General features: G+C 39.5%; 1 protein-coding gene across 3 annotated transcripts in view; it reads right to left on the reverse strand.

Moving 5' to 3' along the window:
- The window catches only part of rftn2 (raftlin family member 2), a 336974-nt gene that overhangs the window by 228060 nt on the left and 83517 nt on the right, over nt 1-25397 (reverse strand). For all 3 annotated transcript variants that reach the window (XM_039755878.1, XM_039755880.1, XM_039755879.1), the window contains exons 4-5: nt 10600-10654; nt 9029-9116 (exon numbers count right to left, since the gene is read on the reverse strand). In XM_039755878.1, the coding sequence (XP_039611812.1) occupies nt 9029-9116; nt 10600-10654 (143 nt within the window). The remainder of the gene's footprint in view (nt 1-9028; nt 9117-10599; nt 10655-25397) is intronic.

Here is a 25397-nt window from a genome sequence, read left to right on the forward strand (position 1 = left end):
GGCTTCTGGTGGTTGTGTGGGGCCTTAGGGGGTCTTGACGGTGGCTGCGGTCGCTGCCTAGTGGCTGCAATGCCCTGGGTTGGTCTGGGTGTGGGCCTGGTGGCTTAGGGTATGGGGCGCCGTCCCGGATGGGGATATGGGTGGGGCCTTGGGGATTGGGTCCTGGCATGTACGCTGCCGGGAAGAGGGCGAACGTCGGCAGTTCCACCATGGGGAGGGGATGTCCGGGAGGGGGAGGATCCAGCTTTACCTGGGTGTCTTATGTCTTACTTAATCTGAATGTTGAGTAAATGTGGGGATGGGAGTAAATATTCTGCTGGGGTGGTGTGGGTTGGTGGCCTCAGACTCCGTGGGGCTCTGTGATGCTGCTGCTTGGGCCATGGCTAGATAGGCTGGGGCCTCCGTGCCCGGGTGGATTTTGGGAGGAGGTGCCTATTGGGGCCAGTAGGGGAGCTGGCTCCTGGAGGGCTCAGGCCCCTCAGCCGTTCCTCCCCATCCTCAGACATTTCCCTCCTCCTGCTCCTTCACATCATCACACAAACATGCACATAGGGCCTTGGGGTGTGGGTAAGTCAGGGGGTGTGGGTATGGATCCCATTTCCGCAGTCCTGTGGCAGCCTACCCCCCAATTTTATTTGCACATTAAACACTTCCACAAAAACATTCCACACAAATGCACACTTAGGGCCTTGGGAGTGGGCACACTCAACGGCATCCGGTGGGGAAATTTCAGCCTCACTCCGAGTGCGGTGTCCACTTCCAATTTTAAACTGCACCTAGTCACGGAGAGTTTTGGGGGAGGTGGGGCTGTGTGTTGGCATCAGCTGGTGTAGGCCACATGGTGCGGCACTGCCCGCCCCCAACCACAAAATGCACCTTATCAGCACACACCAACACTACATTAGAGCAGGCGGAGGGAGACTAGAGGTCTTATTACACCTCTGTTCTCAGTTAGCTGCCGGGCTGGAGGCTAGGAGTGGGAGCTGGCCGTCTGCCTGTGGTCTGGAGTGGTGGGTTGCTTTGCTCTCGTTGGACGGGGTGCCTGCTCACTATTACCCCTGCGGACGGGCTAACTCTGGCGTCCAGGAATGGCTGTACCTCAGGTATGGCAGCACCGGGACCAGAGTTAGGTAGGGTGTGTGGGGAGTGTGAATGGGTGTCTGGCGTACATCCTTGTAAGTCTTGGGTTGTATGTGTATGTGAGAGCATGAGGGAGGGAGTGTATGACTGTGTTTGTGTGTGACTGTATATGTCAGGTGGGGTTTTGGACTCCTCCCCTCTCCTGGGACATCTGGCAATACTACAACATCTTTGCCTACCCTCCCCTGCCTTAAGCATCTGTCTGGTCGCTCCCGGTGGCTGCCTGGTGGGATCTGGTTCCCTGGGCTCTGTTGGGTCCTCGGCGGGTGGGTCGCCTGGGTCCCGGGCTGCTGGGTTCCGGGCCCGGCCGACTCAGGGGTGAGCGGCTGCGGGGGGGCCTGAGGGCTTGCCGTTGATATCTCCCGGGACTCTGCCGGCTGCTGGTTGTGACCCCGGGTGATCCTCTGCCTCTCGGTGGGGGTTGGGGCTTCTCTGGTGACGGCCTCCCTGGGGTCTCCAGCTCTGGGGTGACCTCTGGACCTCTGGGCTTGGAACTCCCTCCATCTTCCGCACGTTTTTGGGGGCAGGTCTGTGGCCCTTCACACTCACTATTGGATGCTCCTATAGAAAAACCTTACACATACAAGCGTACGTACGCACACAGGTGCTCACATGGTGATTTCATAAGTATGACTTGGACATCTTCAGCACATGATCTAAGGTTGTGGTGGCCTAAATGCCTTAGTAATAATTACTGTATGATTGTCAGCAAACATTTTTACTTTTATATATCTTCATGTAGCTGATGCAGCAATGTTTTTGTCTTGTGGTTTGTTTTTTTAACCCCCCCTCTTTCTGCAGGTCTAGAAGCGGATTCTGGTTCATTTATTTTTTATTCTATACGAAAACCCCCCCTTCCCCCTTTACCTCCATCTCTTCCTTCTCTCTCTTCTTTATCTTTCACTTTTGTCTCCGTGTCCGGTTCGAATCTTAAAAACATCTGAAAATATTTTTAATAAAGTTTTGGTATCAGGCGTGACGTCAGCAGAAGCTGTAACGCTCCACCAGAGAGAAAAACTGTAAGGCTAGTCGCCAGCATTCAGACATCAATTCTGATTGCTTCACAGCCGAACAGGACACGGTAAAAAAAAATAAAAAATAAATTCTTCTATTATATCCAATTTTAAAACCATATTCTCTAGCCTTGATCTACATGTCCAATATGATGGTATCGATGATTCTTTCTTAGAAATTAATTCTTCTTGAAAAACAGTTTTAGACTCTAATTTTAGAATTGCGCCACTCAATTTATGCTGTAATAAGGGAAGACCTGCTCCGTGGCTAAATGAAACTATGCAATCAAACTGCGGAATGGCGTTGGAAAAAAGATAGACTTGTTTCTAAACAAATTTTTAGGACTTCTCTACTCAACTTCCAGGTTGCAGTTAAGAAAGCTAAACATGATTTCTTTGCTGATTTAGTATCCTGTCATTCTAAGTATCCTAGGGTCTTATTTAATTCAATTAATTCAGCCATTCACCCTCATTCTGTGATGGGATTAAATAGCACTGTTCTTTCATGTGAGCAGTTTCTTTCATTCTTTGTCAGTAAAATTGATAAAATTCGCTGTGGTATTGTTCCAACAGGCCATGAACTTCCTACTGTTAATCATGGTATTGTCTTGGAATCTTTTGATCTTGTCTCACTTTCACAGTTAAAAAGAACTATTGACACCCTTAAACCAGCTCTCAATCCTCTTGATATTGTACCACCACACCTCTTAGTGGAAGCCTTTGATGTTTTGGGTCAATCTTTACTAGCCATTATCAATGGTTCTATTAGTGAGAGATTTGTGCCCTCATTTTTTAAACATGCTGCGATACGTCCCTGTCTAAAAAAGGCAGAATTAGATCCTGGAGTTTTAGCCAATTTTCGCCCAATTTCCCAATTGCCATTTCCGGCTAAAATATTAGAAAGAATTATTTATAATCAACTGGTTGATCAACTTAACCCTAATAATTTGTTTGAAATCTACCAATTTGGCTTTAGCCGTTATCATGGTGTTGAGATGGCCTTCTTTAAAGTATTCAATGACATCTTTATTATTACTGACTCAGGTGGCGCTGCAGTCCTTGTCCTCCTTGACCTGTCTGCTGCCTTTGACACCACTGACCATGAGATATTGCTTTTGCGGCTTGAACATTTTGTTGGGCTTAAAGGGGCTGTTCTTAACTGGTTCAGGTCATATCTAACTGATAGACCCTTTTCAGTGACTTCAAATTCCGCTTTTTCATCTACTGCTCCTCTTAAATGTGGTGTTCTGTTTTGGGTCCTATTTTGGTCTCTATATACCTTCATCCTATTGGAGCTATTTTTAGGAAATTTAACATTTCTTTTCACTGCTATGCTGATGATACACAGGTTTATATTCCCATCTGCAACTCTGCAAAAAATCAACTACACAACTGTCTTTCTGAACTAAGATCCTGGAAGGCTAATTATTTTCTTGATCAGAATCAAAATAAAGCAGAGGTGGTAATAGTGGGTCCATCAGCTAAAGCCCAAATTGGTCTTGGACTTCTCGGCTCTTTCTCTGTCTTTTGAAAACCTCAAATCCACAATTTTGGTGTTATCTTTGACAGTAACCTCTCTTTTGAGAAACAGGTTAATTCTGTAGTCAAGAGTTGCTTTTCCAGCTTCGTCTATTAGGTAAGATCAAGCCTTTTTATCTTCTAGGGATCTTGAGGAAGCTACTCATGCTTTTATCTTTTCTCGCTTCGATTACTGCAACTTGCTGTATTCTGGGATTAGTAAATCCCTGATACGCAGGTTACGGTTGGTCCAAAATGCTGCCACTCGCATTCTGGTTGGAGCAAGAAAGTCTGATTCTGTTTTTCCATTTTTAGGTTCTTTACAATGGCTGCCTGTCAGTTTTCGAATTGATTTTAAAATCTTGTTGCTAGTTTTTAAATCTTTACATGGGCTTGCTCCTGCCTATTTATTCAAATTGTGAGTTTCACACCAACCATCTAGAGTGCTTAGATCTTCTGGTCAGTTGTCTCTTGTTGTCCCTCGTACCAAGTGTAAAACTAAGGGGGATAGAGCTTTTACAGCTGCTGCTCCTCACCTGTAGAACTCTTTACCTCATCACATAAAGGATCGTCTACAATTGAACTGTTCAAAACGAGATTAAAGACTCATTTCTATTCACTTGCATTCATGACCTTCAGTAATACTGATGGTTTCCTTATTGTGATTATGTAATATTACTTCTATTTATTGTGTTTTTCAATGTTTTTACATTTAGTTTACTATTACGCTGTGCATTCTATGGAGTTTTGGAAAGAAGGTTCCACTGTGTATATATATATATATATACACACACACACTAAATACCAGGCCAGAGCGGAGAAGTAGTGTGTTAAAGAAGTAATGAAAATGAAAAGGAAGCATTATAAAAATAACGTAACATGATTGTCAATGTAATTGTTTTGACACTGTTATGAGTGTTGCTGTCATATATATATATATATATATATATTGTCATACACGCGCGCATGGGAGGCAGCTAAAGGGCTCGAGTGAAGGCAGTTCTGAGGCATGCCGGGATGTGGCAGAGTGCACTAACTCTCTTTCTCACTTCCCTGTAGACACAACCCGGGAGGTTCCACCTGTCTCTCTGGACGTCACTTCTGGGACCGAGCCAATGGAGACAGACCTTGCCAGCTCCGGCCCCCCTGATGTCACATCCGGGCCTAATCCAATGAATGATGAACACGTGCCCGATCCTTATGACCTCACTTCCTGCCTCCCCCTTTAAAAGCCTTCCCTTTTCCCTTCTCTGACAGTCTTGTTTTGGACTCTGTTGTAAGCACTTCAGTGCTGGTATTTTGAAAAGAAAATGACTTTTGCAGCCAGGATACCAAATTACATGGGTGGCTGCCCCAAACCTTTTTCTGTCTTTGTCTCGTTTTGTGACAATATATACATACATACACACACACACACACACACACACATATAAACATATATATATATACAGTATATACATTATACATATACATATATACATACATATATACATATACACACATATATATATATACATACATACTGTCACAACCGGATGGAGGTGGTACCCAGCCGGGACGCCTGAGAAGACAGGAGGAGGGCTGGTGCCTCCTCCAGACCTCGAGGGGGTGACCGCCCTGGAGGCCTCGGGTAAAGAGCTGGGAAGGTCGACCCTATAGGGACCTGGGGTTATCGCCAGGGGGACCCCAATACCAGGAACACCCGGGTGTGGAGGAAGTGCTGGGTGGAAGAGAAAACGGGGACACCAGGAGTGCTTTCAAGGAGACAGCCGGCACTTCCACCACACTGGGGCGTGTTGGTGGGAGATTGCCGGGAACACACCTGGAGCACATCCGGGTGCTTATTTAAAGGGGCCGCCTCCCTGCAGAAGGAACAAGAGTTAGGTGGAAGAGTGACAAGGTCTTTGGAGGAGGCAGGAGGCAGCCTGAAGAAGAGAGAGAGAGAGAGAAGGCATTGGATTGGCCTGGACTGAGGGGTATTGGGGATTGGTAACCACAGAACTGTAAAAAGAAATGAAAAATAAAAGTGTGTTGGGAGACATGAGTGTGTCAGCCTGTCTGTGTCCGGGGCAACGTTCACAATACATATATATATACATATATATATACACATTCATCCATATATATACAGTATACATATATACATATCTACATATATATACAAATACATATACACACATACATACATACACACATATATATATATATATATATACACACACATACACACATATACATATATATACACACACACATACATATCTATACATATACATACAGTACAGGGCAAAAGTTTGGACACACCTCCTCATTCAATGTGTTTTCTTTATTTTCATGACCATTTACATTGGTAAATTCTCACTGAAGGCATCAAAACTATGAATGAACACACGTGGAGTTATGTACTTAACAAAAAAAGGTGAAATAATGAAAACATGTTTTATATTCTAGTTTTTTCAAAATAGCCACCCTTTGCTCTGATTACTGCTTTGCACACCCTTGGCATTCTCTCGATGAGCTTCAACAGGTAGTCACCTGAAATAAAACCATTTAGAATCCAAACTAGAATATAAAACATGTTTTCAGTTATTTCACCTTTTTTTGTTAAGTACATAACTCCACATGTGTTCATTGATAGTTTTGATGCCTTGAGTGAGAATCTATCAATGTAAATGGTCATGAAAATAAAGAAAACACATTGAATGAGGAGGTGTGTCCAAACTTTGGGCCTGTACTGTATATATATATTTGCAAAATCGAAGTAACTCCTTTAGTAGTTTATTAATAATATGTATATAATGACACAGTAATATACATTTGGAGGATATGTTTGTTGCTAATATAAAGCCACTTAGCGCTTTGTATCTTTTTTCCCTGTTTTAGTTTCACCCTTTTAATTCCAATAAACCTGTGGATAAAGAAACGACTGTCTATAGAGATTTGGAAAAGGAAAGGTGTTTATCTGCCTGTCAAAGCAAATAGTCTGTGTGGAGGGCAGGACACATACATACATATATATGTGCGTGTTGTTTGATATTGTGATGGATGGCACGCATGGGACAAGTTTTCTTACCTGGAGAGGAGGCCAGCCCTACAAAGGCACAAGAAACAGGGTGAAGATCATCCTGCATCAACCAGGAGCTAGGCAGAAGATGCTACTGCAGCAGTCAGTACACTGACAATCCAGCAGGGTTGGACCAAGGAACAATACCCAGCTGGGAGGACAGTGGAACAATATCCAGCTGGGAAGCCAGCGTAGTGTAAGGACGGTCATTGAGTGGAGGGACAACCTAATAGGACTACATGGTCCCCTGACATGCTCAGTGGCAGCCTCCCTGGGTGACGCTACCTGTGCAAACACCAGCAAAGTACACTGGGAACTATAGTCCCGCAAGAAAGTCTTGTCAAGGTCTGTGGGTGGCCCCAGGGGATGCTACAGGGATCAATCATTCCTACTTTGTGGGTCTTTTATTTAACTCAGAGGTACTTCCATTGGGGCATGCCATAGCACCAGAAGAACTATTGGGTCCAAAATAAAAGCAGCTGCTCAACCTCATCCAGGCAAGACACAGTTAAGTGAAAGGATGGAAGGAGAGAGGAAAACAGAAAGAGAAGAACTGCACTGGAATTGTTACTGTGTTTATTAAAGAAGTATTTTTGTAACGTATTTGTAAAAATAAACCTTTTATTGTATCAGGACTTGCATCATTATGTCTGAGGTATGGGGCACAGCAACACCCTCTATTGATCAGAATATACTTCTTTTATAATGGTTAAAATGTACGCATTTGCTTACATTTTATTATTTGTGACAATACCAGTATTTATGAAGCGTAATGGTATTCATTAAGTAACATTTGCCACCATACTAAGTTGGCTACGACTGCTCACAAGGTGGTTTAAGCTAGTACATAATTTTGTTAACCTTCACAAACTAAAAGATGCACACTGCAGCACTGCTAAACCAGACAGTCTTGTAAATTAACCATTAAAACAAGATCACCTCTTCATTATCTGATGCTGAAACTACAGTACAACAAATTTACAGTGCCCATTGCAATTTATTTTGATATTACTTGAATATACAGTAAAACCATGATTATCCATCAGGGGTTGTGAGTGAAGCTGTGACGGATTACGAGAAAAAATGGACAATAGAACAGTTATTTTGAAAATGATATACAGTAGATTAGTTTAGCAAGTAGTTGTATTTATTTACAAAACAGAATTATATTAACAAAATTAATTAATTCATATAAAATTATAACAATCCGCCTAATAAACAAATACAACTCAGAGGTACTAGTGTTTTCTACGTTTTAATTGGGAGTCTTCATTCCATAACAAACGGTGCCCTGTCTCATCTGGGTTACAGAACAAACCTGACACTGTGATTTCAAAATGCCACAAGACACTTGGTACTGGGGAAGAACACTACACACTAGCACAAAAAAGAGTTCATCCAACATACATAGTAACAACAACAACATTTATTTACATAGTTAATTGAGGTTATATTGTAATTAATCTTCAAGAGGGGGTTTTCAGAAAAAGATAGTTCTTGCAAAGCAGGAGAAATCTGGTTGTTCTAACCAAATGCACAAACTCAAAACAGTGATCATAAAAAATAAGCAGATAGACCTTGGAAAGCCCACTGAGTAACATTGATCTTAGTAGTAGGTGGGCTAAAAATTAGCAGAACATCTGTGAATTCATTTAAACACAAAACGAATGCAGTAAGAAACTGTTTTGGTTTGTGTCTTAACGATGGTGTCTTTTTGTATGGATTTGTATGTGACATATGTGTAATACAGGAAACAAAAATTTTAATGTTACCCAGAGTGCTATGCAGCTGAAGCAAACAGGAAGGAGTGAAAAATCCTTAAGGTCTTATTTTGTAGATGCTTCGGTGAAAATTGTACTTTTCAATTCAACAGAGGTGAGTACCCGTTATCAAAACTGTATAATTCTATCACAGAGAGGCAGCAGTTTTTATTTTTTGTTAACTTATGTGAAGTGAGACCAGCTGCAGAACATTTTTATAGAACCAACAAGGCCAGAATGAGAAAACATGTATAATAGGGTATTAGGTGATCAAGCAAGCAAAAATTACAACTAATGGAGAGATCAGGTCATCCCAGAAAAGCTATTTTTAAAATCAAAATGATATTATACCATGTTTTCTGCAAGACATTTGTAAGACAGCCAATAAAACAGATTAGATATATTAGCATAAGCACAGTAATCTAAGCACTTTTAAGAAATTGAACTTAATCACAAATAAACATTAGATTACATTTTTTTTAATCTGCATACAAATCCTGAATACCAAGTGAATATTATTTTAATGCAATTACCAGGACAACAGCACTGAATTCCCACTTGTTGCTTACGTATGGCCTGGGCAATATTCAGTTTTCTGCCCCTAAAATGAAGCTCATCAATCTGTACAAAACATAAGATTAACAAAATAAAAATAAAATAAACAGTAGCGTCTTCAGTATAGATTTAAATTACACATTTACCAATGGAAAAAAAATCTAAATCACAAGAAACCCACAAAGAAATACTTCAAATGACTACATCTGAAAACATTTAATCTGCATAAAAGAATAAAGTACATTTGAATTTCATCTTTAGCAATGGATACAAACCTTGTACAGTGGATAATAGCAATGCTAATTAAATTTTTCAATACAACTACTAAAATGGCATTTAACGCAAAGCATTAATTTTGCTCAAAAGGAAGCCTCACAAAACATGACTTTTTCAGAAACTTTCAGTTTTTACAAAATCGCATTATCATGAAAAGTTGCAATAGATGTCCACATCCATCAATTAGCTGGTTAGACACCCCCAATGACTCAGTCATAGCTCTATGCAATAAGTTATGACAAGCAATCTGCATTAGCTCCTCTGCATGTGCAAGAGTTGATAACAAAAAGAATATTCACCCGAAAGTACAATATATACAATGCTCCTGCTAAAAAAATAAGTAAAGTAGGTGTTGTGAAGTGTTCTAGCTGAAAAGAGGCAAGTCAAGATGCACATTAACTGGAAGTGTAGCCAGTGATACTTTGGAAATTTTAAACTTAATTCCTCAAGTCTGTGACGACCAGCAACTGCAATCATAATCGTGAAATGCTCTCAGTCGAGAAACAACATGGCAGTGTGACGCTTGGCTACCATATATACAGTATAGCAAAAGCAGTCAGTGAAATCAGAATTCAGAAGTTCTTCTCAAACCTGGTTAGCCAATTAAGCTTAGATGTAAAGGTATCATTCATCTCTTTCTTTTCACCACTGTGTGCAACACCTCCCACCAAACTTCTTGTGAGACCACGTCAGGATTAGTGAGAAAGCATGTGGCGAATGGGTTAATAAAACAAAAAGTAGAAGCAATTCTTCATTGTTGTACTGTTGCCATAAGCAATGGTAAGTGTGAGGCCGAGAGTACAGAAAACATGTGTTTCTGTTTTTCACATGCAACTGCACATCAAGGAGAGACACAAAGCAAAAATATGGGAAACATATCTCACTCTTTCTCACATTCAGTATTTCACACAGTGAGTGTGAGAAAGGGAGAACCTGTCTACTTCTTTCTTGCACCAAAGAGTCAGCGAGAGAGAGACGGAGATAAGACAGAATGACAGGTCATCAATCAGCTATACAAGGAAAAAATTTGTCACCCCATGGCACGCTAATTTTAATCTCCTAATTTTTTTACATCTTTTTTTGTTTGCAAGTTGAAATAAAGTTATGCATACCTAAGACTAATTTAAATTCAGATTCCACTATTATACTTTATTTTTATTACCAAATTGAAGCAAAACTTACAACAACATTTAACTTATATTAAAAAAAATCATCCCATATTCTTAACTTTAACAAGACCTAAAAATCTTCTAGAAAAAAAGTCAATGCTCACATCTGTAAGAATTCGCTGGGCATCTTCGTTTGTCTCAAATGTTACAAACCCATACCTGCAAAATTTAAATAGTGTCATTAAAAACATTCAACTGATGCAGTTCTAAATATCTACTAAAACCTATTTGTGAACTATCAATGTTACCTGTGTTAATACAAAAGAATAGCACAACAGTCCCTACTAGAGACATCTTTCATGTAATTTCCCTTGTCAGTAAAAAAATAAGGTAATCAGAAAATGAAAATTCCACACTTGCATATCTGTTAAATACATAAAAAGCTGATTAGCAATCATACCTCTTTGACTTTACAAATTTTACCACCTTAGCTTAATTATCTTTTCTGTGTTAATAAAAAATTGCTGCTACTCAAACCATTGACAGATGGTTTTGAAGGTATTCCTTTAAAGTAAGATGCACTGAGTCATGTGGAGTCTGTGAAATCAAAACTAAATCTCATCTACAGCATTTAAAAAAAACAGTACAAATCACTTAGTCTCAAAAGAGGATGGGCAAACCCATGGATGAACTCTACATTTTTATTTCAAAAACCAACCATTGATGGTCACTTGTATAGCAAATTATGAGTCTTACATAAAGAACAACAACTGGCTAATTTATATCCCTGGTTGACTGATCAATGCATCCCTAGTACACTGTGAATACATCAGGGAAAAGTAATATATGAAAAATGTACCAATAATCATACTATCAATTTAAATAAAGTCATGATAGCCACTTATGTCAATATGTCCCTTAGGCAGGACACAGCCAGATTTCAAGGTTGTTTGTATATGTTGTAGTAAATCCACAAAGCAATCAAAAGCAATAATGATATTTTTACATATCTATGGGTGTCTTTTTACAGTGTTGTCTGCTCTCATTTATTACTAAAATATGTGATTTGCACACGCATACCCAGAGGCAAGCAGGTCATCACAACTGATTGAATCTGCTTTTAGCAAGGATATCACATACTTCAAGCCACATAAATGTGAAAATATAATGATTTTCAGCCCATTCTAATGATGTATAGAAGTATATGATTAGGCATTCATATTAAATGTCACTGCAGGGGTGCGGAAATCCAACGCCCGACTCGTCCGACACGGGTTAATTGACCGTCGGACAAGCGTGTTTTTCTGGCTTCAGTTGTCCGCGGACAAGTGCAATTTTCTGGAGAAAAAAGAATTATATGTGCTGTGCAGGGCACATTTTTACCACTACTTTCAAATTTTAAACATTTGGGTATGTACTTCGTGCGGAAACAGTCTACTTAGGCACGTTCTTCATGTCTCAAATTGGTATTCAATATTGTTTACAAAATGACGGCTGATTTTTCAAAGTGGAATCACTCTTGTGGTCTAACATAAGTATTTTACCCTACTATTTACATGCTTGGAGATGCGGTCATTTTTTTCACGCCGACATTACGATGTAATTTGATGATTTTTCATTATAATCGATATCTTTTATATATTATTGATAAAAATTCATTTTTTCTACATAAAAATGCGGTCATTTCACCTACAATGCAATAATCTTTCCTGAAATTTGTGATTTCACGTAGGTTGTGATATACTGAGGAGTTAAGAAATTTATTGCGTGACAACAATTTTGATGAGCTGTCTATAGATCGTTTTTAATTGGAGAATTTTTCATATCAAACAAGTTGGTTTCACGCTGTCAGTTTATTAAAAATAAAGAAGAAAACATTCTAACGGTTTCCAAATGTTATGAAATATCAATAAAAATCTTCACTTAGACGCGATTATTTTTCCCCGACAACATCAGTAATATTTACTTCTTTGGAAATGTACCATCTTGTGGAATTTCAAATACGTCATTAGGAAATACCTGCGTAACCCATAATGCACTGCGGTAAGCACGTTGTTCTCGCTATATGCGTGTTGCTGAAACTGAAACAAGTAGCATCGCGGATAAGAAATGGACCATTGCTTGATTAAAACTGGTACAACAGGCCCTGAAAAACGTATGGGAGCATATTAAGGCCATGGTGAAAAAATATGGACGCAGTGAAGACAAAAAAAAATGTAAATGTCGAGATTAAAGTCAACATGTTGACTTTATTCTTGACATTTCCACTTTATTCTCATATTTTATTTTATCAGTAGAATGTCGCAAACTAAATTTCATTTTAAAATGAATGTTTCATTTACTAGATTTTCTCAAACCCTGTCATAAATTAATGTAGCACATTAAATGCTTTATATTAAGTGTTCCCCAACCCAGTTGTTAATCTCTTCTTAAACTGACGAAGCGCCGGCAGAAATCGCAGCACATTGACTTCATGATATTCCTGCTCAATGAACATTCAGAATACTAACATAAATACTTGATATCTTTTTCACGATGAAATGTATTAAAGCATGTATTAGACATGGGTGGGGGGGGGCACGGTAGCGTGGCGGTAGTGCTGCTCCCTTGCATTAAGGGGTCCTCAGGTCTACGTTCAGTGTAGAGAAGTTTATGGCAGGTGTGACGAGGCTCCAAAAAACTAGATATTTGAATGGGTATCGCACAGGTTGTGGAAACTGAATGTTCTCTTCGTTCCCTTGTACTAATTCATGTCTGAGAAGTAAGCTTTACAAAACCATGTAATAGCATGCTTTGTTTTAGCAAACAGAAAAATTTTTTTGTAAAGGACTCAAGGTCTGAGCATTCCACACATGTGTCTGCCTTATCACGTTTTCCCTTAGCTTACATCTGAACGTCATAACAAAAGGAGCCAAGAAATCAAGTTTTACAAGGGATGTTAAAGTTGCTAAAGGTTTGTGTATAATAAATGTGTTGACTGTTACATTTTATAATGATATTAAATCACGCATTCTAGGGGTATAAAACTGGATCCCACCCAACAGACGGGGTTCAGAAGAGCCCTAACGCTGTCATGTATATTTGATTGTCTGCTTTTCTGAAACTCTTCTCACCGTGACTCTGAAAATAAAGCTGCTTTATAACCGCACCTGCTGTCGGGTCTGAGTTTTCGTCCACAAGGTTCAACTGAAATATTGTGTAAATGTTGGGTTCGTGATCTGGAGGTCGGAGACACGAACGCAGAATTTAATGGATGTTTTTCTGAGCAGGCTTTCTTTATTGCATGTTTGCTGTGTCTATCTTACGTACTAAACCCCCAGTTGCTATCCTTTGTCTTTCTCCATAGAACCAATCACCACACGATAAACATCTTTGTGAAATTAAAACTAGTTATAAACCTAGACCTCAGAGTTTTCAGAACTTTAAAAAATGTTTCCGTTATACATGTTTAATTATGCCATCCATTCAGAGGTCTAAGCTTATAACTAGTTTTAATTTCACAAATACGTTTATCGTGTGGTGATTGGTTATGTGCAGAAAGAAAAAGGATAGGAGCTGGGGGTTTAGTACGTCAGATAGAGACATGAGTCTAAAAGTAAGAAAAAAGTTGGTTCAATTGAAAAAGCGTTTTCTAAAGCTGAACGCTTGGAGGTTTGAGCGTTATGCTAGGCTGTTCAATACTGCTTCTTCAGAAGAGATTGACCCACGACCAGCAGTGGAATTCTGGCTGTTACCTGGCAACAGGCAGATCACTCATAAAAAACCTGAAAAGTCATCAGCATCCACTTCTGCAGGACCATCAGTCCAGGAACCATGCAGTTCAGCTCAAGCAGAAATGAACAGCATTCAGCCAATGCTGTCTGAGATTGTAAAGATTCTTGGGGGAGAAGATGTTGCAAGACAAAAGCTGAAGAACATGGCAGAAAATGAATCAAGACAGTGTTCTGTTATGTAACTGTAATATATGAAAAAATAACTAGTGGAGCTATAATGAAGGCATTGTTTATTAGCCAGTTAAAATAAGGGAATCTTTTATATAATGTTCTAGAATTTTTTCAGTTTTAAAATGAAAGGCAGTTTTGGAATCAATAAAAGAGATCAGAAAAAATAAAATATTTCTCAATGTTGTTATTTGTTTATGGGCAAGTGAATTTAACTGGCGGACAAGTGGATTTTCTAAGTTTACTTGTCCATTGACAGGTAGAAACAAATTTGATTTCCACACCCCTGCACTGCTGTGTATAAAAGACAGGAAATACATGGTTCTGCAATAGCTCATCTGTACACAAAGCTTGAGTCAGATTCTGATCAGAGTTTTGACTTAATTCAGAAATTCTTATTTAATGAAGTACTTGATACTACGCTTGAGTTGTAAGTTTTGCTATTAGTTCAATTTTGAAGCATGATGGCATGCAATTTTACAGCTCAAGTAAAATGAGCTTAAATACCATTATTGTGGTGCCTCCTGTATATTCTGCCTATGTTAGTTTACGGAGTAGTGTTCTTTTCATTTCAAGTTTTCAGTTTTCTTAGCATACCTGTGAGTGCTGTCATACTGTACTTGTTTCATGTGGGGAAACACCAATTCCATCATATGTCACTATATCACACTGCTCACATCACTGTGTCATGAGCAGGAGGAAAAAAAAGATGTCTCAGCAAGTGTCCTGTTCATGGTATAAACCCCCACCCCGTCAAAAAAGGGATATATTGCACGTTTAATATTTTTTATTCCATTTTATAAATGTGCATGTAGTGGAAATAATATTGAAATGCAGCATATTTTTGAAGTCTTTTGGGATTGTAACAAGGGCACTTAATAAGGCAAGCACAATTAGAAACAGGATAAAAAAATCTTTCACATATATGTTAATCCTTTGGTGGTAGTGGAGTAGAATATACCATAAAAAGTCCCTGTAACATAGTGACAACCACCTGCGACTCAAACGTGGCTGAGAAACACTGGTTTTGTTTTATGTGTCTGTATGTCTAGCTGTGCACCCTGGGTTACATGTTTTCTGCCCAGCATCCAGGGCTGCCACCAAAGGTATTGTCCTCCCCCCCTTAACCCAGACCTGGAAAAAGCTGATATGAAAATGTATATATGTACAAGGAGTGTGTGCCATACGTATTGTGTACAATAATATCTTAATTATTGTTTTAGCAATGTGTGAGCTGAAATAATCAAATATGTCAATCACGAAACATGACTTGATAGTCAATGCATTCATTGTCTCATATAACTTAACAGGATAGACAGCTTTGCATGTGCAAAGCAAGTGCACAGATATGCACTGTCACACAGCACAAGTCCACACATATCCAGCTCAATCTCGTGGGTGTGTGGGCTCAAGCAGCTACATGGAGTTAATGAAGTGATCAAGACAGGGCACACCCAACAGAAGGCTTTGGTTAGTCTTGATTGCTTCATTGGCTTTACACGATTTTTAATCAGTCGCAGTACCAACAGAGGAATATAAGGGGAAGCAAAGACAGACAGGTCAATAAAGAAGAGAAGGTGAATGCAGCAGATGGTCAGATAATATGCAGGAGTGGAGGAAAGTGGTCAGGGCTTTTAATCTTCTACACGCTTTCTTTAAAGTGTTGCACTCACTACTCCTCAGCCAGTTGTAATTCCTTTATTATATAAGCAGACTAATAGCCATTTATGTGTGGGTATGTAATTTAAGCGCAATTGAGACGAAAATCTAATCTAAGACAAAAACAATCCTGAATTTTTCATTACATGAAAGTTTTATGGACTTCAAGAAAGACTTCAAGAAGGTCAAAGAATTTGATTTTATGTTTTATAATTAAATTATAAAAATGTTACAGTCATCTAAGATTATTGTTGCAAGTACTCCGCAAAGCAAAATTCTTATGCGCATGTCTCCTCAAAGCAGTTGACAGTAACTGCAGGTTGCGATACCTATGACGTACGTCAGGTAGTGCCCATAATGTCAGTCACGAAATGCCCACCGCATGCCCCATTACACTATGGTTAAGATTAGTGTTGTGGGAGGGTTATTTGACTCAGAGTTTAGGTACGTGCTTTAAGTTTAAAGGGATTTGTCTGCACACTTGTACGGAGCCCCTGAAGGGATGTGTTTTTTTTTCTTTTTGGAAAACAATTTGGTGCGTACAACTTACTATCTCAAGCGCATTACTTAACATAGCCTGAACACCACGTACTTTAAGGTTGCACCAGCTAATACTGCATTTGTGCATCATATATTCAGATGAGCACCAAATACCATCGCGTAATACTGTACATCATTTTCTGTAACAGGACATATCACTGAAAAGTTTGATGTTTTTCTCACACAGTTAATATTCCACAGAAATGGATTCTAGCAAGTTTATAAAAGCAGGCCATATATTCAAGTCCAGATCGTTGGATCTTCGAAGCACTGCACTAATTTATAGTAAAAGGAAATTGCATTAGTTAACCATCTTACGAAAGGAATTCATATTTCATTTATTTTTATTGAGTGCATGTCCAGTTTACCCAGTCCAATGCAGGTTAACAAATTTAATTCTCTGGTAAACCTGGCACACTCGATTGCTTATCTACACCAATGAACTGTGGGATTTAACTTTAATCAAAAGAGTTAAATCCAGATCGGCCACTTTAATTCCCATCGTTTGAAGGCAAGAAATGTACCCTTGATAAAAAGCCAAACTTGAATATTCTAGTCAAATCTAATGGCAAACCTGGCACATTGGTTCATGCGTTACACTGTGCAAAATGAACTGTGATACTTAAAGGCACAGCAAAGAGCTAAATCGTGTTGCGGCCTTTTTATTGTCACATTTTTGACAAGATGGATCCCCAAGTTAAATTGCAGGTAATATTTGCTTAGCCCAAACATAGGTACACTAGTGTCCTGAAATTTTAAAATGCAAGCCCCGAGTTATCCGCGGGAGAACTTAAACATGAGTATATACGGTAGTCAAATTCAGTGGTACAGTGATCCCCTGCTACAGAATTTTATGGGTCTGATATATACAGTACCATGTCATCTGCATATAATGAGATTTTCTATTCCAGTCCTTCTCTGCTAATCCCCTTTATCTGATCAGTATTTCAACAATGTATTGCCAGTGGTTCAATGGCAATCGCAAACAGCAGCAGTGACAAGGGGCATCCTTGTCTAGTGCCACGTTCTAGTTTAAAGTAGTCTGAGCAAATGTTGTTGATGCAAACTGAAGCTTCTGGGTTAGTATACAGTAATTTAATCCATGCACAAATGTTTGGGCCAAACCCAAACTTTTCCAATGTAGTAAAAAGGTATTTCCATTCAATCATGTCGAATGCATTTTCTGCATCCAGTGATAATAATATTTCTGGGGTGTTTGATTTAGTTGGTGAGTATATTACATTAAATAGGCGTCGAAGATTTGAAGATAAGCGCCGGCCCCTAATAAATCCAGTTTGGTGTTGTGATATTACCGAGGGGAGCACTTCTCCATCTTTCTGGCTAAGATTTTAGAGAGTATTTTAGCGTCGTTATTCAGAAGTGAAATTGATCTGTATGATGCACATTGTAATAAGTCCTTATTTTGTTTTGGAAAGACAGTGCTTAGCGAAAGGTTTGTGGAAGAGATTGGTTATCTCTGGCTTCTGTAAATGTTGCTAATAGAAGGGGAGCTAGCTGAGCGGAGAATTTCTTGTAAAATTCTGCAGGGTAGCCATCTGGGCCTGCTGATATCCCGCCTTGGAGTGACTTTATACCATCTAGTAATTCTGATAACGCCAGTGGTTTATCAAGTTCCTCCACACTAGAAGCGTCTATTTGTGGTATCTGTAATGTATCCAGAAATGCATTAGATTGTGTATTGTCTTCCTTAAACTCAGTAGTATATAGGGATTTATAGTAGTCTCTGAAAGTGTGCATTATATTTTTGTGTTCGACGATTTTATCTCCGTTCGCGTTAGTGATTACCGAAATTGCGTTGCGCACTTTGTGCTTGTGAATTTGTTGAGCTAGAAGTTTATTAGCTTTCTCCCCATGTTCATAGTAATGATGTCTGGATTTGTAGATTAGTTGTTCAGTTCCTTTAGTTGTCAAGAGGTTTAATTCCGAATGTAGTGCCTGCCTTCTCCTATGTAGAGTCTCGCTTGGTAGTCTGGTGTGTTCTTCATCTATTTTAATAATTTCGCTTTTTATCACTGCTACTTTCTTGGCCTCGGATTTATTTCTGTGGGAAACATATGAAATAATCTGTCCTCTTAAGAAGGCCTTAAGAGTTTCCCAGAGTATTCCTGCAGAGATCTTGGGGAATGTATTTGTCTCTAGAAAGAATTTGATTTGTCTGTATATAAATTCAGTACAATTTTCATCAGCTAATAGAAGCGGGCTGAGTGTATGAGGCTTAGTAATTTTAGCTCCAAGATCATAGGTGCATGGTCAGAAATAACAATAGCATCGTATTGGCAAGATTTAATCTTAGGCAAGAAGTTATCTATACTAATAAAAGGCAAAGCCCTCACTCACTCACTCACTCACTCACTCACTTACTCACTCACTCACTCACTCACTGACTCATCACTAATTCTCCAACTTCCCGTGTGGGTGGAAGGCTGAAATTTGGCAGGTTCATTCCTTACAGCTTTCTTACAAAAGCTGGGCAGGTTTTATATCGAAATTCTACGCGTAATGGTCATAACTGGAAGCAGTTTTTCTCCATTTACTGTAATGGGGATGAGCTTCAACGCCGTGAGGGCGGAGTTTCGTGTCACATCATCACGCCTCCCACGTAATCACGCAGTACATAGAAAACCAGGAAGACTTCAAAAAAGCGCTCAAGAAAACATGCATTATATAATTGAGAAGGCAGCGAAACAATAAGAAGCGAGCGAGTGACATATACAACCATATTGATGAGTTCTGCTACTTCGGAAACAAAGCACGATGTAAACCTACACTTTAAATTAAGTTCATAGACAGGCTGCCGCTGGCGTTTGTAATTTAGTGCCTGCCCATATAAGGCCGTCTGTCAGCGGCAATCCAATAGCAAACTGCCACGGGTAAATATTCACGGGTGAAGGACTGTGCTTATGGAGAGGAAGATGAGATGGTCAGGGTGGTGTTTGACACAAACTCAGCGAAACTGCGAGAGAAAGGTTTAAGTGCCAGGACTAAGGTAACATTAAATACAGCCATGGACATAGCACGAGATGGCACCAGCACAGCTGGGAACCTTCGATGCATGTACACCGAGTGGCTCACGTGAACTGGCGCAGTGCACAGATAAAAGGCAACAGTTCCAAAGAGCGCTGAACAAAACCGAATTACACAATTGCAAAGGCAGCAAAAAATATGAAGCGTCTCATACATACAAGCATATTCATAAATCCAACTACTACGGAAACAAAGCACATGTTGGAAAAAGTCAATGTCCCGCTAAAGGAAGACAGTGTAAAAAAAACCCGTGCATGCAGTGTGTCAGGTCTCAGATAAAGAAGAAGACGAGCTGTTTATTGATGCAGTAAGAAACGAATCGATGAATGAAACCTGTCATCTTTACAACGATTGACAAACACGGAATGTAACTTGAACACAACACATCCTACAAATACGAACCTGATTGAAAGAAATAATGATAATCAAATCCTTGATGACCGCAAGACTCAGTAACACTCACAAAACAAATACTGTATATTGACAGTCATGTTACGTTATTTTTAAAATGTTCCCTTTTCTTTTTCTACCTTTTTTAACACACTACTTCTCCGCTGCGATACGCGGGTATATATATATGTATTGTGGTCCCCGGCCGGGGCTGGAGCCCGTCCGGGACGCCCAGGAGGATGTGAGGAGGGCTTGTGCCTCCTCCAGACCGTGAGGGGGCGTCCGTCCTGGTTCTGTTGGGGGCCACGGGTCGAGGGCATGGAAGCCCTACCCTGTAGGGGCCCGTGGTCACCGCCAGGCGGAGCCCCAATGCCGGTTTATCCCGTACGGTCCTCGGCTGGGGCTGGAGCCTGGCCGGGGCGCTTTGGAGGACCGGAGGAGGGCGAGTGCCTCCTCCAGACCGAGTGGGGGCGTCCGTCCTGGTTATGCAGGGGGCCTCGGGTACAGGGCTTGGAAGCCCAGCCCTGTAGGGACCCGTGGCCACCGCCAGGCGGCGCCCCAGTGCCTGTTTATTCCGGGAGCCCGGCACTTCCGCCACACCAGGAAGTGCCGGGGGGAAGACGACAGGGGCGCCGGACGGCTTCGGGTGCAGCCGGCATTTCCGCCACACGGGGTGTGTCCGCGGAGATTGCGGGGAGCAGCTGGAGCCCATCCGGGTTCCTATAAAAGGGGCCGCCTCCCTCCAGTCGTTGACAAGAGTCGGGTGGAAGAGTGGCAACGTCTGGAGGAGGGAGGAGGCGGTGGGAAAAGAAAAGAAAGAAAGAGAGAGAGAGAAAAGGAAAAGAAGAAAAGAGAAGGCATTGGATTGGCCTGGACTAAGGAGTTGGGGTTAGTGAGCGAATTGTGAAAAGATAATGGAAAATAAACCTGTGTTTGTGGGTGACATCAACGTGTCTGCCTGTCTGTGTCCGGGGCGAGGTTCACAGTATATATATATAACCCGATCTACATACTCGAATAATGGATACTTTATTCGCCATCAGTGATTGTTTTGGTAAAGCCATACTCAGTGTATTCATTAGATGAACGGTAAAAAAGTAAGGGCAAGGGGAGGATGACTTATTGAGGCATGCAGGCTGTAGTCTTGCGTCAACTCTATCTGAATTGCGATCACATTTGAAAAATATATCTTTTCAAGTTCTATTTAGTCCATATGTGTCAAACTCAAGGGCAGGGCCACATCCGCCCGGCGTGTAATTATATCCGCCCGCGAGATCATTTTATATACTGTATTATTGTTATTAAAGCCCGGGTATATGAAGCGCTGGTAACACAATAAACTACAGATCCCATAATGCAGCGCTTCAGCTGCCTTGGCGAACAGTTACCGCGTTAATCAAGTCTACCTTAAGATGCTGCAAGTTATTGCGAAGCTAGCTCACACGATGCTGAAGAGAAAAGTTGATTCTGAAAATAGAGCCTTTAAAAACCGATGGGAGGCTGAATATATGTTTACTGAACCCGTGTGTCTCATTTGTGGAGCTAATGTGGCTGTAATTACAGAATTTAATCTAAGACGGCACTATAAAACAAAACATCAGGGTAACCTGAAAGACCTGAATGCAATGCAGAAGATACAGAAAGCAGAAGAATTAAATAAGAATCTGACACTTCAGCGGACGTTTTACCCGTGCACAATCACAAAGTGATTTCAATTGAGGCTGCTTTTATGGGAGACACAACCACTTGCCCCACTTTCCCTATTACCAAGTAATGTTAAACCAAGTCGTCCTTACGGTGTTCCCAAATACGCACATTGCTGATAAACTGAGCGCACTAAGTTTGCACGGCGCTTTGGTGACTTTGAAGAACAAAAAAAGTCCGTCTACATGCGGCTCGAACCTTGTGCATGTTTGGTAGCACATATCTGTGTGAGAAGCTCTTCTCAGTGATAAAGACTAACAAAACAGCACACAGGAGTCGCCTCACTGATGAGCACCTGCAATCCATCCTGAGAATCTCCACAACACAGAACCTCACACCAAACAGAAACGAACCTGTTGCCAAAAAAAGATGCCAGGCGTCCAGCTCTAAAATGACATATGAACAAAGACAACTGAATGATTTGATTTGTTATTGCTGAAAGGAACACATTTTATTTATATTTCTAGGTTTTGTTATGCAGCATGTTCATATTTGAATTTGTATAATTTTGACAGGATATATTTTTATGGAGAGCAAAATCTTTTGGGATATTTAAAATCTAAGTTTATTTTTATAAAATATAAAATTACATAAGAGTAAAGAAATTTGAATGTTTGTTCTTTTAATGTTTACTTTATTTCTAACTTGTATAATTTAGACAGGATATATTTTTATGGAGAGCAAAATATTATAAGTTGTTTAAGGTTTGAGTTGATTTATTCAGGAATAATATTCCTGTCTGTTTTTACCATTCCTACCAAAGATATTTCTGTCGACTAATTAAAAATTCCTTCTATTTAAAATTTAAATAGAACTTGAACAAATACGATAGTTCATAATATCCACGCAGACTTGCACGTAAGAGCGGGTGTCATCCGTTTTAACAAACAGCGTATTGCACTGATACGAAATAGCTGTGTGTGTATATATGTAGATATGTATGTATATGTATATATATGTTTATATATGTGTGTGTGTATGTATATATATATATGTATTTGTGTGTATATATGTGTGTGTATGTATGTATGTGTGTATGTATATATATATATATGTATTTGTGTGTATATGTGTGTGTATGTATGTATGTATATGCATGTGTATATGTATAGATATGTATATATATATGTTTGTGTGTGTGTGTAAATATATATATATATTTATATTTATATTTATATATATATATATATATATATATATATATATATATATATATATATGACAACAACACTCATCACTCACAACAGTGACAAAACAATACCATTGACAATCATGTTACGTTATTTTCAAAATGTTTCCTTTTCTTTTTCATTGCTTCTTTAACACAGTACTTCTCCGCTGCGAAGCGCGGGTATTTTGCTAGTGTGTAATAAAATTGAAAGAAGGTATCTTTTCTTTTTCCCATTACTGTAAACACGATAACATGGTAAGTTAGCCAATTAATATACCAAGGATACCTATGTTTGGGATAAACAAGTATTACCTTTAATCAAAAATGTGACAATAAAAACAGATGAGTATGTAAAAGAGACAAACACAGAGATGTTGAACACATCAGAAACAGACAAGCAATGGGTCCATGTCATCTTGCTGGACAATGCAAAAATATGAAAAAAGAAATGGATGATAAATGGGTGCCAAGAGTGTGCTCCATCACACACATAAACTTTAGTTGGTTATATAAAATGGTCTGCTTTACCAGCACAGAATCACAAACACACTTTCAAGTGGAAGGATGATTGTAGAGTATTTCAAACACTGACCAAGTTTGGGAAATGTCTAGATTGATATGCAAATGCCAGCCATGCGCCTACAGCAAGATGTGCAAATTAGACCTAACAGCACTCACAATATGATACAGAGTCTTCTGGAGCAAATGCAGCTTTTCAGTGTCTATACAGCTGACCACAACCTTTCAGCTACAGGCGGCAAACCATTGGCCAGAGAAGACAGTCAAGGTTTTAGCTGACTTTACAGAACTGATGAGGATAATGAGTTTTGAGATGGCAACTGCAGTTGATGTGATCTCTGCCATTAATAGTCCTTAAATGTATTCCTGTCTGATAGCAAAGCACTGAACAGAAACCAAGACGAAAAAAACCACTCTCCCTCATGCAAGGGATAAATGCTTCAGCCAGGCTGAGACTGAGCTACTTTACTGCATTGCCACTTTAGTGGATCCCAGATATAAAGACAGGCAAGTCCTGTAAATGTTTATTTTGAATGCAATGATAAAACTTTATTTTACTTTTTAAATGAATCAAATACTAGTCACCAGTATTAATCATCAGCAATTTTCAGCTGCAGAGTTAGCTCACAGAGCACACCAACTCAAAGTCAGACAATCCACTACAGTACTAAAGGGCACATCTTGCACAATATCCCTTACTAGCTACTACTGTAACCAAGTTTCTCTGCATCCCCTGGACAACTATGGATAATGACAGATTCTTAACTGCAGGCTCAAATGTCAATCTTGAGAAGAGGAACCAGATGTCCGTTAACACAGCAAAGATACTATTTTTTTTCCAAAAAGAACCTTCACTTCATTTTCAAGTGAGAGTTAGGGTCAGTTTAAACTTCACATTCAGAACGCGTACATGCACGTATAATGACATCCTCAGAAAATAACACAACGTGTGCGCGAGTTGCAGCACCAGCAAAAAGCCGGGGGGCACAGTGTGATTAAGTTACAACGTGAAATCAGAGTATCTGTTTACTATCTACTTGTCATAGGAAGCCGCTATGCAGATTCTACAGGAATGATGTATGTGCTTCAATGTTTGATGAATGGTTCGATGTGGTGAAGCAAAATGCTGACATAAAAATGCATTTGTGGTGTTTTTATATTCAAGCGTTGCACATTCCCAACAAAATGACACGATACATTTTACATTTTTATGATACATCTTTTTTTTTTTTGCACCTTCACAACACCATCAGAATGTACGGCACCTTATTTGAGCCACTGAGAAAAAAACTAAGGACACAGTGAAAAGGTCTATTTTGTGATTAAAGTAGAAATTTCGGCTTTAATCTTGAAATGTCCACTTTAACTTTGTAGTTTACTTTATCATTAAACCGTCATAACCATCAACTTAAAACCAACCTAGCTGTTAATCGCTACCTGCTCTGGGGCTTCCTCCTGACCTGACATCAGCGGCAAGCAGCAACAGCCACACGGAACACATTGAATGTATGATATTCCAGCTCTCTGAACTCATATAGTCAACATCCGTACGAGCATAAACTGTTTACTATAGCATTGTGACCACGTGTGTGTGTGTATTGTAACGTGTGAGTCGCTGTCTTGCACCCCAAAACATGAAGCTGAGTCTCAGTACTTTAGTAACACCAGCTTTGATCTGTTTCTTTTTGTAAAATCTTGATTGCTTTGTATGGATTGTAATAAAATTAATAAAAATAAAAAAAAATAAATAAAAAAAAAACAAAAAAAAACCTCTCAATTAGTTACAGACCTGTGTGTTGTGTTTAATGAGAAACAAAACAAGACACCAGTTTGTTGAACAATCATCAAACTACAGTATTAGCTAATTTGGCAGAGATTTTGTTGATGGATTTGATATCTTGTAATTTATAGTTTGCATATTTATACAGTATATATTTTATTCATTTAAAATGTGTTTTTTGCAAATGGAATTAATATATCATGCTTTTGATTA

The sequence above is a fragment of the Polypterus senegalus genome, chromosome 6 (genome assembly GCF_016835505.1).
Source record: "Polypterus senegalus isolate Bchr_013 chromosome 6, ASM1683550v1, whole genome shotgun sequence".
Lineage (NCBI taxonomy): Eukaryota > Metazoa > Chordata > Cladistia > Polypteriformes > Polypteridae > Polypterus > Polypterus senegalus.